The 13,776-nt window shown below is 43.2% G+C and overlaps 1 protein-coding gene across 3 annotated transcripts in view; it reads right to left on the reverse strand.

Annotated features, from left to right (window-relative positions):
- Positions 1 to 1,647: 1,647 nt before the first annotated feature.
- Positions 1,648 to 13,776, reverse strand: part of LOC126213452 (ankyrin repeat, PH and SEC7 domain containing protein secG-like) — a 51,048-nt gene continuing 38,919 nt past the window's right edge. For 2 of the 3 annotated variants that reach the window (XM_049941207.1, XM_049941206.1), the window contains exons 5-6: positions 13,343 to 13,492; positions 1,648 to 2,178 (exon numbers count right to left, since the gene is read on the reverse strand). In XM_049941207.1, coding sequence (XP_049797164.1) covers positions 1,686 to 2,178; positions 13,343 to 13,492 — 643 coding nt within the window. In that variant the 3' untranslated portion in view covers positions 1,648 to 1,685. The remainder of the gene's footprint in view (positions 2,179 to 13,342; positions 13,493 to 13,776) is intronic. The other variant, XM_049941208.1, reaches the window with a different exon arrangement.

Genomic DNA, 13,776 nt, shown 5'->3' on the forward strand with positions numbered 1-13,776 from the left:
TGCTTTTGGGACATTCTTGCGAGCAACAACGTCGGTTTTTTCTAGTTGGCTAATGTTCCAGCCGTCTTCCTGTGGAGTTTAACTTAATTTATTTTCTGTTATTGAAGTTGACGAGCGGTATCTTCTGCCTTGTGGCCGTTGACGTTCCGGTTACTTGTCCTGATCGTTGACGTAATTTTAGGCAGTGTATTTTCCTCGTCGTGTTGTTGCTGTCTAGCACGGTGTGTAGATAGGCGGCTGAGGTGTTATTGGTCGTTGTGGTCGCCAATATTCTGTGTGTCGATGTATTGAAATCTTGTGGTCGTTTTGCTGGCTGCATGGAGCGGAACTCATCTTGTTCATTGGTCGATCGGCTGTCTGTCGGTGAGTTGCCGTGAGGTTAAGAAGTCGTTGAACAGGCTGCCTGTCTTACTTAAATGAGCGTTAGCGTTACAATCCCAGGCCAACCCTTGGAAACTTCTGAGCGCCGTTCCTTGTGTGTTACATAATAATTTCCCTCTTTGTGTTTTAGTTATTTGGTTGATGTGTGGCCTTCAGCCGAGTATCAATATCTCTCAATTAATGTTCTTGTCTTGCCCTTAAGGCATCGGATTGTTATTCTTTTATATGGGGCCTTTATCCCAATTTTACACAAGATGTTTTAAGGTAAGGCTTTCTGCCTAAAAGGCCTTAAGCCGTTAAACTTATTTTGTCGGTATGTGGCCTTCAGCCGAGTATTAATATCTCTTAAATTAAATTTCTTCTCTTGCCCTGAAGGCATGAGATTGTTATTTTTTAAAGGGCCCTTCAACCAACTTTCATATGAAATGTTTTAAGATTCGGCCTTCTATCTTTTAAAATCGAAACTTTTCTTTCTAGGGATTAAGCCGTTAAATTATTTGTAGATGTGCAGCCTTCAGCCGAGTTTTAATGTCTCATAAATTAATGTTCTTGTCTTGCTCTTAAGGCATAAGATCGTTATGCTTTTGTTTTAAGATAAGGCCTTCTGCCTTTTGATTTAAACTCTTCGTATTTCTTAATATGCAGCCTCGAGCCAAGTTCAATTAAAATTAAATTGCTAAGGCCTTCAGCCTGTTTAGATTGAAGATTTAGAAACTATTCTTGGGTGAAAGCTCCAGAAGAAGCTTGTTCTTCAATTTCTTACTTAGGTCTTGAGTCTCGGATTTTGAGTGTGGCCTTCAGCCGATCTAAGGTTAATCAAAGGAGGTCGATTAAAGTTTTGAGTGGTTTGCATCCATGTTGTAATATTGTGTGTGTTGATGAGTAAAGTTTGTATTTTGAGTGAAACTGACATCAACTTATTTTGGCCCCTTTCCACAACCTAATCTGCTCTGTCCTGCTAGCCCAGGCATTTCAAAAACATCTATTAATTTTGTCATTTTATAGAAGTTCCACATAGCACCAAACATGGACCTAAAAAGCATTTTGCACTAATAAAATACTGTAGAAACCTGATGTTTATTATTAATGAGAATTATTCAATTTCTTTTGAATTTTCAGCAAAAGGAGTGCCTCTCCTTTTACCTGTAGTAGTCTAGAAGCATTCTTGTTGTAATGGTACTGGGGTCGTTGTATGTACTATGTAAATATAGGTGCAAAGCAAGACTGCAGGATTTTCGTAATTCTTTATGTTAAAAGTAGCAGAGGTCGCATAGAAAGCTTTATTTACTCCAGATTCGTTTGCATTACACTGAACTTGATCCTAGGATGTATGTGAGCTGCTGGTGGTTTTTCCGCTCGGCTAGGTCCAGCGGGGTGTCCGCATCGTCATTCCTGACTTCCCTGTCAGCCCCTGCCTCCAGTAGTGCAGTCGCCGCATCTGCGTGTCCACGCCGTGCCGCATCGTGCAGTGGTGTGTTCCCACTGCTATCCCTGGCGTTGGGGTCGGCAGAGGATGCCGCCAGGAGCCGCACCACAGCCGCATTGTCATTCCATGCAGCCTGATGCAGAGGCGTGTTCTGCCAATCGTCCCTGGCGTTGACATCTGCTCCATCCTCCAGCAGACACCTCGCCACCTCCACGTGTCCCATGATTGCTGCCCAGTGCAGTGGTGTCCACTTGTAGTCGTCCTTCGCCTCCACGTCGGCCCCCACTGCCAGCAAAGTTCGCACCTTGCTCACTGACCCCTCCTTAGCTGCCACGATCAGCATCTGGCCCTTCTCTTCTCCAGAAAGATCCCTACATCAAAAGAAAGACACAAATTGCTCCCAACACATACGTCTGAGGACAAAACACTATTGCAGAACTGTGATGAGTTCCAAAAAGTCATCTCTCCAAGAAGGTTAACACAATAGACTGGTGTCCAAAATTAAAGCAAGAAACTGCGATTTCCCCATCGTGTGTCTAATTCCCAATGTAATCATGCCAACTGTCAGCAGATGCCTGAACCATGGTGTTCTGCATGGTAGCTGGCATTCCAGTCACTGAACAACTACAACGATGAAGTCAGTGAAACTACAAATTGGGGTTGTGTTTGCTGGGTACTCCCACATCCACAATCGCTGTAGACACAGTTACAGACGGTGGAGTATGTTACAGAGAAGACGCCTACCAGGCTGCCTGCGCTCTGTTGTTTCTCAGATGTGGGGACAGTTTGTAGAGACAGAAACTGTATCTCAAAGACGAGGGCAGGACCCAACACGTCTGATACCAGAAAGGGAGGACCGCTATCTGGCTAAAAGGGCATCACTGCACCGCCTTGCTACTGCATGGCAATTGCCATCTAACCTCGTAGCAAGCACTGGATGTGTTGTATCGAGGTAGACGTTATACAGAAGGCATCAGCAGAGTGGCCTTTATTGTCAGGGATCTGTTGTATATGTACCTCTGACACATCTTCACAGAAAGAAATGTTAAAGTCGTCAACATGCCACCTAGATGGCCGAGCAAAGGGTCCATGTCCTTTTCACAGGTAAGTTCAAATATAGTCTGGAGAGTGATTCTCGACGGATTTGCATATGGAGGGAATTCGGAACACGATTTCGGAAACCAAACAGCTTTGTAAGAGACTGATATCGAAGAGGACGCCTGATGGTGTGGCCACAGATTATGTTGACTACTCGAACACCTCTTCATGACGTTGTATGGGTGAATCGGCGAGGTTTAACTCCTGTCAGGTATCGCGACGAGATCTTGGGACCTCATATGCGGTTTTTGCGAGGTGCTCTGGCGTAGACTTCGTATTGGTGGACTATAATGCTAAGCCTCATAGAGATCAGGTGATTGACGTTTTTTTGGGAATTGAAGATATTGCACATATGGGGTGGTTCGCTCGATCTCCCAATTTGAATCCCATAGAGCATGCCGGTGACCGGTGACACACTAGGGAGATGGGTTGCATCACATAAGCTTCCACAAACAATTCTATAAGACTTGCGAGTAGCTCTGCAGGAAGAATAGTGTAATTGCCTCCACATGAGATCGATGACATCATTCACAGCTTTCCCTGTCACTGTCAGGCTTGCATGAGTCAGAGGTGGTCACACCCGATGCTGAACACATTAACCAGATGTCGAATTGTGAGTGCAAATCGGTTAAGTTTTAAAAAAAAGAAGAAATTTTTTATCTACCTTTGTGCATTTTGTAGCTGTTTATGTTTTTATATTTTACAACGTTTCTATTTTACTATCACCTGTTTCTACTATTTTATGGCAAAATATACGCAACCTTGCAAAATTTCCATTTGTTGCTTTAATTTTGGAAACTACGTACATCAAATTTCACGCCCCTTTTTATACCATTCAAATTACTAGCCGAGCTGCATGTTGGCTTCGTAAACATACTAAAGACCTAGTGATTGGGCCGAAACGTCGGTTTTAGTTTATTATTGTTGTTAGTTTTTAGCAATGATGCGGCATAATACCCAGAAGAATTTTAATCACTATGACACTGGTCGCGGAATCCTACGTTCTTATAACACTAAAGTCCTGACAGCATTTAGGTATATTGCTGTTGTTGTTGTGGACTTCTGTCCAGAGACAGCTCTAATGCTGTTCTCCATACTACTATAGCCTGTGCAAGCTTCTTCAACGACAAGTAACTTCTGCAACCTACATCCTTCTGAATTTGCTTTGTGTATTCATCTTTAGGTCTCCCTCTACGACGTTTATCCTCCACGCTGCCCTCCAGTACTAAATTGGTGATCCCTTAATGCCTCTGAACATGCCCTACCAACCGATCCCTTCTTGTAGTCAAGTACCACAAACTCTTCTTCTCTCCAATTCTGTTCAGTACCTCCTCATTAGTTACCTGATCTACCCATCTAATCTTCAGCATTCTTCTGTAGCACTGCATTTCTCTTCTATTCCCTTCTTGTTTACATCGTTTCTTGTCCATCTTTCACTTCTATAGAGGCCTACACTCGATACAAAAACTTTCAGAAAAGACTTCCTGACACTTAAATCTATACTCGATGTTAACTAATTTCTCTTCTTCAGAAACATTTTCCCTGCCATTGCCAGTATACATTTTATATCCTCTTTCCTTCGACCAAGATCAGTTATTTTGCTTCCCAAATAGCTTTACTCGTTTACTACTTTAAGTGTCTCATTTCCTAATTTAATTCCCTCAGCATCACCTGATTTGACTGCATTCCTTTACCCTCGTTTCGCTTTTGCTGATGTTCACCTAATATCCTCCTCTCAAGACACTATCCATTCCATTCAACTGCTCTTCCAGGCCCTTTGCTGTCTGTGACAGAATTACAATGTCATTGGTAAACGTCAAAGTTTTTATTTCTTCTCCATGGCTTCTAATTCCTAATGCAAATTTTTCTCTTGTTTCCTTTACAGCTTGCTCAACATACATATTGAATAACATCAGGGATAGGCTGCGAGCTACGCTACACTGTCAGATCAAAAGTATCTAGATACTTCTAATGTGTGTCTGAACAACAAGTGTAATGAGAGGCCGATCCGCCAGTATAAAAGGAGGCAGAGAGACTTGTGTCGTCAGTACAGAACCAGAAATAGCTGAATGTGTCCATCAGGGGGGTTAGGGACTTCGAATGTCCAGTAGACACTGAATGTCATCTGAGTAACAAATGTACCAGAAATGTTTCGACCCTTACACAGTGGCCCTAGGCGACTTTTGGAGACGCTGTTGTGAAGTGGAAATGCAGAGCAACAACCATAGCAAAAGGTAGAAGAGGCATGTACTGATGGACAGGGACCATGAAGCTTTATGGAGGGTCGCTGTAAAAAATCGCATGAAGCACTGCAGCCAGCACAAAGACTGTGCATAGGGAGGTAAAAAGAATGTTGTAAAATGGTCAAGCAGCCCCCCCCCCCCCAATGAGGCACACATTTCTGCAGTCAGTGCTATGCAACACTTAAATTGGTGAAAAGCGTGACGCCACTGGACAATGGATGAATGGAAACGAATGGTCTGCACAGATGAACCACCTGTGGCAATCCGATGGAAGGCTCTGTTTTTGGCTGATGACTGTTACCTGCCATCTCGTATAATGTCAGAAGTGAAGGAGAGAGGAGATGGTGTTAAATTATCGGCATATTTCCATGGTTATGGTATCATTCCCCTATTGAGCTTAAGAGAACACTAAATTCGACAGCATAGCAAGCACGTTTCCCAGCTTCGTGTACTGCATACTGTAGATCATCATTGTTTGCGTTAGCAAGACAGTGCTTCTTATCATAAATCATTATCTGTCAGGCAAGAATTTTTGGACAATAACATTATATGAGTGTACTGTCCGCCCAGAATTCCGAGCTAAACCCAATGCAATTGCTCTGGATGAGTTAGAAGCTGGCTTCGCTGGAGACTGAAGCGTCCAGCGTTGAGGAATAATGGGTTCTCATTTCTCCACAGTAGTTCACACCCATTACTCAAAGTTCCCTCAGCAGAATAAAAGCCTTGATAGAGATGAAACTTTGACACACCCTTTATTAATTTTCTCTAATAGGTGTCCATATACCGTCGATGAAACTGAATGTCTACCGAGAAACGGGCCATGTTATTTACATGTGACATAAACATCTACATTTTGATACTACGAACTGCGTGTTGCATGTTCAGCAATAATATGTGGCACTTCCTTTATGAACTAAAGACAATATACATTCTATTAATCTGTCAAATGAGATTATTTTAGCAAGTAGTTTTCTACTCAGTTTGATGTGGCCTGCCACGAATTCCTCTCTTGCACCAACCTTCATCTGAAAGTAGCACTTACACCCTACACACTCAATTAATTGTTGGATGTATTTCAATCTCATTCCATATCTGACAAGTCCACCTAAGTTTCAACACTTTTCTCTAGCACCACATTTGACACGCTCCTAGTCTCATCAGTTCCGGTTTTTTGCCACTGTCTACGGTTCAATATCATACAAAGTAGTAATCCAAACATAAATGTTTCATAGCAGCAGAATTATGGTGGCTAGTTGTACCCATATTGCCTTTGCTACTATGCTTCTCATGCCCTTCTTGCTTTGTATATCAAGGGTTATTTTGGTTCCAGAATTTCTTAATATCGGCTACTTCATGAGCACCAATTTAAGTGCTATTTCTCAGTAGAATTTTCTTTTAGTGATTCATTCTCAATTCACATTCCTTACTCACCAGACTCTCCATTCAATCAACAGATCCTGTAACTCTTCACTTTCGCTGAGGATAGCAATGTCATCAACTTTTTTCATTGGTATCTTTTCACCGCGAATTTTAATCCCACCCTTGAACTTTTATTATATTTCCATCACAGCTTCTTCAATGTGTAGATGGAATACCAGGGGCAAAAGACTGCTCCTGTCTTACACACTTAATCTGAGCACTTTGATCTTTATCTTCCAGTCTTACTGTTCCCTTTTGGTTCTTGTACATGTTGTAACCTACCTGTCCTTCCCTGTAACATAATCATATTTATATAAGACTTTCGAAGATCTTGTAGAATTATATAATGTCGAACACTTTTTCTAGGTCAAAAAACTTTTTGCTTGCTTCCATTATAACGTACAACTTTCGAACCGCATGTCTGGTGCCTTTACTTCTCCTAAAGTCAATCTGACCGTCATCTGACAGTTTCTCAATTTTCTTTTCACTTTTTCTGGATATCATTCTCGTCTGCAGCTTGGATGTATGAGTAAGAAAGGTGATTGCGCACTCGTCCTCACACTTATCTGCCCTTGCTATCTTGGGAAATATGTGGATGATATTTTTGTAAAAGAGTGATGGTATGTCGCCAACTCACAGATTCTACACTCCAACTTGAATTGTCGTTTGGTTGCCACTTTAGCCAATGAACTTAGTAGTCCTGATGAAGTGTTAGGTACCCTGTCAATTTTATTTGTTGTTAAATAATCCAGAGTTCTTTAAACTACTGGCTCTAATAGTAGATCCTGTATATCTTCCACGTCGACACAGATTCCTTCCTCTATCAAATCATCAAACAAGGTCCCCATTCGTAGAGGCTCTCAATGTAATCTTTCCACCTATGTGCTCTGTCTTCTGAGGCTGGCAGTGGAATTCCCATGGTGTCTGTAATTTTGATTTTTCTATATTATGTGTCAGTCCTGCAAAAGACTGTTTCTTTTTAGTTTTTTCACAATTTTTCTGCAGTTGTTTCACCTAGTCTACGCGGCACATCTCACATATGTCATTTCTAAATGGCCTACACTGAGGTGACAAGCCATTCAATAGTGGTGTGCACATATACAGACAGCGGCAGTATCACATACACAAGGTACAAAAGTGCGGTGCATTGGCAGAGCTGTCATATGTACTCAGGTGATTCGTGTGAACGGGTTTCCGTCGTGATTATGGCCACACAGTGGGGATTAACTTTCAACACCAAATAGTAGTTGGAGCTAGATGCATAGGACATCCCATATCGGAAATAATTAGGGAATTCAATATTGCAAGATACACAGTGTCAAGAGTGTGCCAAGAATACTAAATATCAGGCATTATCTCTCACCACAGTCAATGCTGTGGCTGACAGCCTTCATGTAACGACCAAAAGCAGCGGCTTGCGCATGTAGCGGTCGGTGCTAAGAGACAACCAATACTGTGTGAAATAACCGCAGAAATCAATGTAGAATATACGACGAACGTATCCACTAGGACAGTGCGCCAAATTTGCCGTTAAGTGCTGTGGCAACAGATGACCAATGCGAGTGACTTCACTACCAGTATGTTACCACCCGCAATTCCTTTCCTGGTCTCGTGACCATAATGGTTGAATGCTAGACGACTGGAAAAGCGTGGCCTGGTCAGATAAGCCTCGGATTCAGTTGGTGAGAGCTGATTGTAATGTTCAAGTGTGGCGTAGACCCCACGAAGCTATGGACCCAAGTTGCCAACAAGGGACTGTGCAAAATGGTGTTGGCTCTGTAATGGCATGCTCTGTGCTTACGTGGAATGGGCTGGGTCCTCTCGTCCAACTGAACGAATCATTGACTGGAAATGGTTATGTTTGGCTACTTGGAGACCATGAATCCCACCAATGACTTATTGGACATAATAGAGAGGTCAGTTCTTATACAAAATCTTGCAGCAGGAACACTTTCGTAGTTGTGGATGGCTATAGAGGCAGCCTGGCAATATATTTTCACAGGGGACTTCCAACGACTTCTTGGGTCCCCACCACCTCGAGTTGTTGCTCCAGGTTGCGCACAAGGAGGTCTGACACGACATTAGGAGGTATCCCACGACTCTTACCACCTCAGTGAATGTAGCTGTATTCCTGTCTTTCACTGGACATTTACACGCTTTCTTATTTCGTTGATCAGTTGCAGTCTTTCTACAGTTACTCAAGGTTTCTTCGAAGTTAGCTTCCCTTTATCTGTGTTTATCTGTCCACCACCTGTGATTTTACGTTCTAGAGATGTCCACTCCTCTTCAATTGAATAGCCTACTGTGATATTCCTTACCGCCATTTACACATCGTTCATTAACTTCAAGTCCATCTCATCAGTTCTCATTACTGCATGATGCTACATCCTTCTATGCTGATTCTTCTGGACGATTCTGTTAAACGTCACTCTACTCTTCATAATTATTAAATCTTTGTGTACATCTGGGTACACCTTACGTTCCAATATCTGATGTCGGAATCTCTGTCTTACCATGAAGTAATCCAGCTCGAATCCTTCAGTGTCTCTGGGTCTTTTCCAAGCATATTTTTCCTCACATGATTCCTGACAGAGTATTCGTTATTACCATTTAAATTTGACTGCAGAATTCAATTAGACTTTTACCTCTCTCATCACTGTGCCAAGCCCATAATCCCCATGACAATTTCTTCTTTTCTTTCAGTCTGAAACCGCGCGACCGCTATGGTCGTAGGTTCGAATCCTGCCTCGGGCGTGGATGTGTGTGATGTCCTTAGGTTAGTTAGGTTTAAGTAGTTCTAAGTTCTAGGGGACTGATGACCTCAGATGTTAAGTCCCATAGTGCTCAGAGCCATTTGAACCATTTTTGATATCGAATCTGGTGAGAAAAACTCTGTCATTGAGCAGTTCACAGTAGCCCACACACTCTCCTGCTTTCATATTTATAACGATTCCCATTATACAATTTGCTGTTGATATTACCCCAATGTGTCTTATGACAAATCCTTTGCTTTCTTCTATTTCACATCAATGACCCCCCCTGTATCTACACTGGGTCTTTGCAGTTCCGTTTTTAGACTCCCTAGCTTTCCAACTACAACCAAACTTAGGAATTCAAAGCTCCAAGTCATAGAATGTTATCCCTCTGTAACTTATTATACGGTCACTTCCACCTTGACAGTCCATTCCCAGGGATCCAAAAGGGTAACTTGTCCAGAATACTTTCTCAATGCAGATGGTGTCACGACAAGGTTCTTCTGGAGGTTTCACCCTAAAATATTTTCTAAATCCTCAACCGAAAGAGGCTGAAGGTCTTAGCAATTTAATTTAAATGGAACTTGGCTGGAGGCTGCATATAAAACGATAAGGAGAGTTACCATCAAAAGGCAGAAGGAGCTATCTTAAAATATTTCATGCAAAAGGGCAAGACAAGAACATTAATTTAAGAGATATTGAAACTTGGCTGAAGGAAGCACATCAGTAAATAATGTAGTGGCTTAAGTCCTAGAAAGAAGAGTTTGAATTTTAAAAGACAGAAGGCCGTATCTTAAAAATTTTCATACAAAATTAGGCTGAAGGCCCCTATACAAAAATAACAATCCCATGACTTAAGGACAAGGTAAGAACATCAATTTTACGTGATATTGATACTTGGCTGAAGGCCACATATCAAACAAATTGTTCAACGGCTAAAGGCCTAGAGAAGAGTTTCAGTTTAAAAGGCACAAAGCTTTTTCTTAAAACATTTCATGCAAAAGGGCAAAACAAGGAAATTAATTTAAGAAATATTAAAACTCAGTTGAAGGCCGCACATCAACAAAATAACTAAAAGCCAAACAGGGAATTGACTATGTAGCACACAAGGAACGGCCCTCAGAAGTTTCCAACGGTTAGCCTGTGATCGTAGCACTAATGCCCGTTTAGGCGAGAAAGGCAGCCTGACCAACAGTCTCTAAATCGGAAGGCAACCCAACCGACAGTCAGCCGAAGAAGCAAGCACCTGATTTCGGTCACCGGACCAAAAACACTACAACGAAATTGCCAGCGAGGCGAAGAGACCATTAACACTCGTCTTCAAATATTGTTGTGTTAATAGGCCCAGGCACAATAACTACCGACAGATATGATCATCGCAACGGCTGTGGAACTACACGTCGTGGGGGACCGCATCAATTCGGTAAGAAAACATTTACTCTCTCCTCTTTCTTAGCCGATCAACTGGCTACTGCAGTAAGCAGGCAGCATTACAGAACTTCTAAATCTACATCGATACTCTGCAAATCACATTTAAGTGCCTGGCAGAGGGTTCATCGAACCACCTTCACAATTCATTATTCCAATCTCGCATAGCACGTGGGAAGAATGAACACCTATATATTTCCGTATGAGCTCTGATTTCCCTTGTTTTATCTTGGTGATCGTTCCTCCCTATGTAGGTCGGTGTCAACAAAATATTTTCGCATCGGAGGAGAATGTTGGTGATTGGAATTTCGTGAGAAGATTCCGTCCGCCTTTCTTTTAATGATCTCCAGCCCAAGTCGTGTATGATTTCTGTGACACTCTCTCCCATATTTCGAGATAATGCAAAACGTGCTGTCTTTCCTTGAACTTTTTCAATGTACTCCATCAGTCCTATCTGGTAAGGATCCCACACCGTGCAGCAGTATTCTTAAAGCAGACGGACAAAAGTAGTGTAGGCAGTCACCTTAGTAGGTCTTTTACATTTTGTAAGTGTCCTGCCAATAAAACGCAGTCTTTCGTTATCCTTCCCCACAACATTTTATATGTGTTCCTTCCAATTTAAGTTGTTCTTTACTGTAATACGTAGGAATTTAGTTGAATTTACGGCTTTTAGATTAGACTGATTTATCGTGTAACGGAAGTTTAACGAGTTTCTTTTAGCACTCATGTGGATGACCTCACACTTTTCGTTATTTAGGGTCAACTGCCACTTTTCGCACCATTCAGATATTTTTTCTAAATCGTTTTGCAGTTTGTTTTGATCTTCTGATGACTTTATTAGTCGATAAACCACAGCTTCATCTGCAAACAAACAAAGACAGCTGCTCAGATTGTCTCCAAAATCGTTTACATAGATAAGGAATAGCTATGGGCCTATAACACTACCTAGGGGAACGCATTGCTCAGTCGAACTGACACAAGGTACACAGTGTTGCACGAAACACTGCCACAAGAAACTCGAACACTCGTAAAAAGAATGACTCATGAACAACTAGGATATATCACAGGAGGACACACAAACAAAACCGAAGGACAGTCGGTGACGAAACACGTCGTCTGACCACACGACCGACCAGCAGCCAACCAAGGTCATCGGCACTCAAACCACGTGTATCAGCAATGGTCGGGCGAGTCTTGCCTATCCGGAGCTCACTGCAGCTCCAAACCGACTGAACCCGATGTCTGTCGGGAAGTGGGAGACACGGCGATCCTGGCACAATGGCTCTGACCCAATCATGCAGAGGAAACTCTTGCCCACTGGCCAAGACGTTCCGCACAAGAAGGAACCGAACCACATCCAGCAAGATGAGCCAGTGATGAGGCCCAGAAGCGGTGAAAAGACCAAATATATGTCGGCCGATGAGACGACCAGCGGTCGTCCCGCTCCAATCTCCGTCCGTCAAACAGTTCATCCTGTGTCACGAGCGGACTGCGACTACTGGCGCTCCTTCCCCGACTTCACTGCTGCTGCGTGCCGACTGCATTGCTGCTCCGTCTCCAACTCAGCCGACTTTCTTCGCATGGTCGACGTCCCAGAGACACTGGCTCGGACCCAGCCATGCAGAGGGAACACAACCGACATCTCTGCACAGGAAGGAACCGACAGAAAATACACCTCGTCGATGAGGTGACCGACCGAACGCTCAACCAACGGTAGCCCTCGCTGGTACTAGCTGCGCGGACCTCCCTGAGGCTCAGTATCTGACTGCACCTACGTTTCTACTGCACTTCTGCCACGTTGCAACTCCAGCCGCTCCAGGTCCGATCACCCTCATTGACTACCAGACACACGACGACACGGAAATACTGTCGGTCGCTCCAGAGATGGTACGACAGTGCACGTATCGAAAGCGCTGCTGCTGTCGCTCACGGACAAGTAAGGTAGGAAGTTAGTGACGCTAGTAAGTAGAATAAGTAAACGAGGCGGGAGTAATGTAATAGAAGATGACATGGAATAAATGGCATGAACACGAGCCATACACGGCTCACGCGTTCCCACAGACCCTGTGAGAGAGTATCTCGTTATAGTGTAGGGAGAGTAATCGTGGAGATGCAAGACAATGCAAGTTTCAGAAAGTCCTGGTCGTGTGGTGATGCATCCTAATAGTGAAGATGTTTGCTAGTCATAAGCAACAATCAAGATCTAGCCCCTACAGAATTAATTCATAAGATAGGAAACCATCCCTGAAAACGGAAACTGCCTCTAACACACCAACACATTTGCTATCTTTGGGGATGTATTCAGTATTATCGCACCTTACAACAAGTAATTTCATTCAGCTGCTCAGTTGTGTTAGGAATTGAAAATACGACAAGTTGCAAACCTGTAGAAGAGTGCAGAGAATCCCTTGCATCCTTGCCTCGTCGAACGTCACAGTTTATAAAAGCAGTAACTTTAAACGAGAACTATAACTTCTGCTTTGTCAAAAACAGGAATCAGCGACATTCCATTTCTTTACTTTAACACTAGGCTATCTCCCCAACATGTCGCACTTTGATTGTGGACAGTCTGCACAAGAAGTGACGGAACTCACCGCAGGAGAGAGACGGTAGCGTCATCAGGCTCTGGAGTGGCCTGGGGAGTGGTGGGGGGCACAGCTGTGGCTGGGCTCCGGCCGTCGTCGCTGTGGCCACTGTGCGGCTGCGAGGAGGGGCCGGTCCTGCTCTCTCCAGCGCTTGGCGTGCTGCACAGAAGGAGCACTGCTTCGAGAAGGGTTTCCACATCGAGTCCACAGTGGTCAGATTACCACAGACAGTACTGCTGAGGTACTGTCCCCACACAGATAATGGAAAACACACTCGATACTACAGTAGCGAGCCCACTAAGATGAATCACTCAGAATTCAGATAATCAGTTTACACACTGCTTCTCCTAATTTTCTCATACCTGTAGCCTAGAATATTACACAGTATTTGGTACAAAATAAAGCATAAATATAAGGCTCGTACGAGGCTCAACAATTGTGTT

Source organism: Schistocerca nitens, chromosome 11 (genome assembly GCF_023898315.1).
Source record: "Schistocerca nitens isolate TAMUIC-IGC-003100 chromosome 11, iqSchNite1.1, whole genome shotgun sequence".
Classification (NCBI taxonomy): Eukaryota; Metazoa; Arthropoda; class Insecta; order Orthoptera; family Acrididae; genus Schistocerca; species Schistocerca nitens.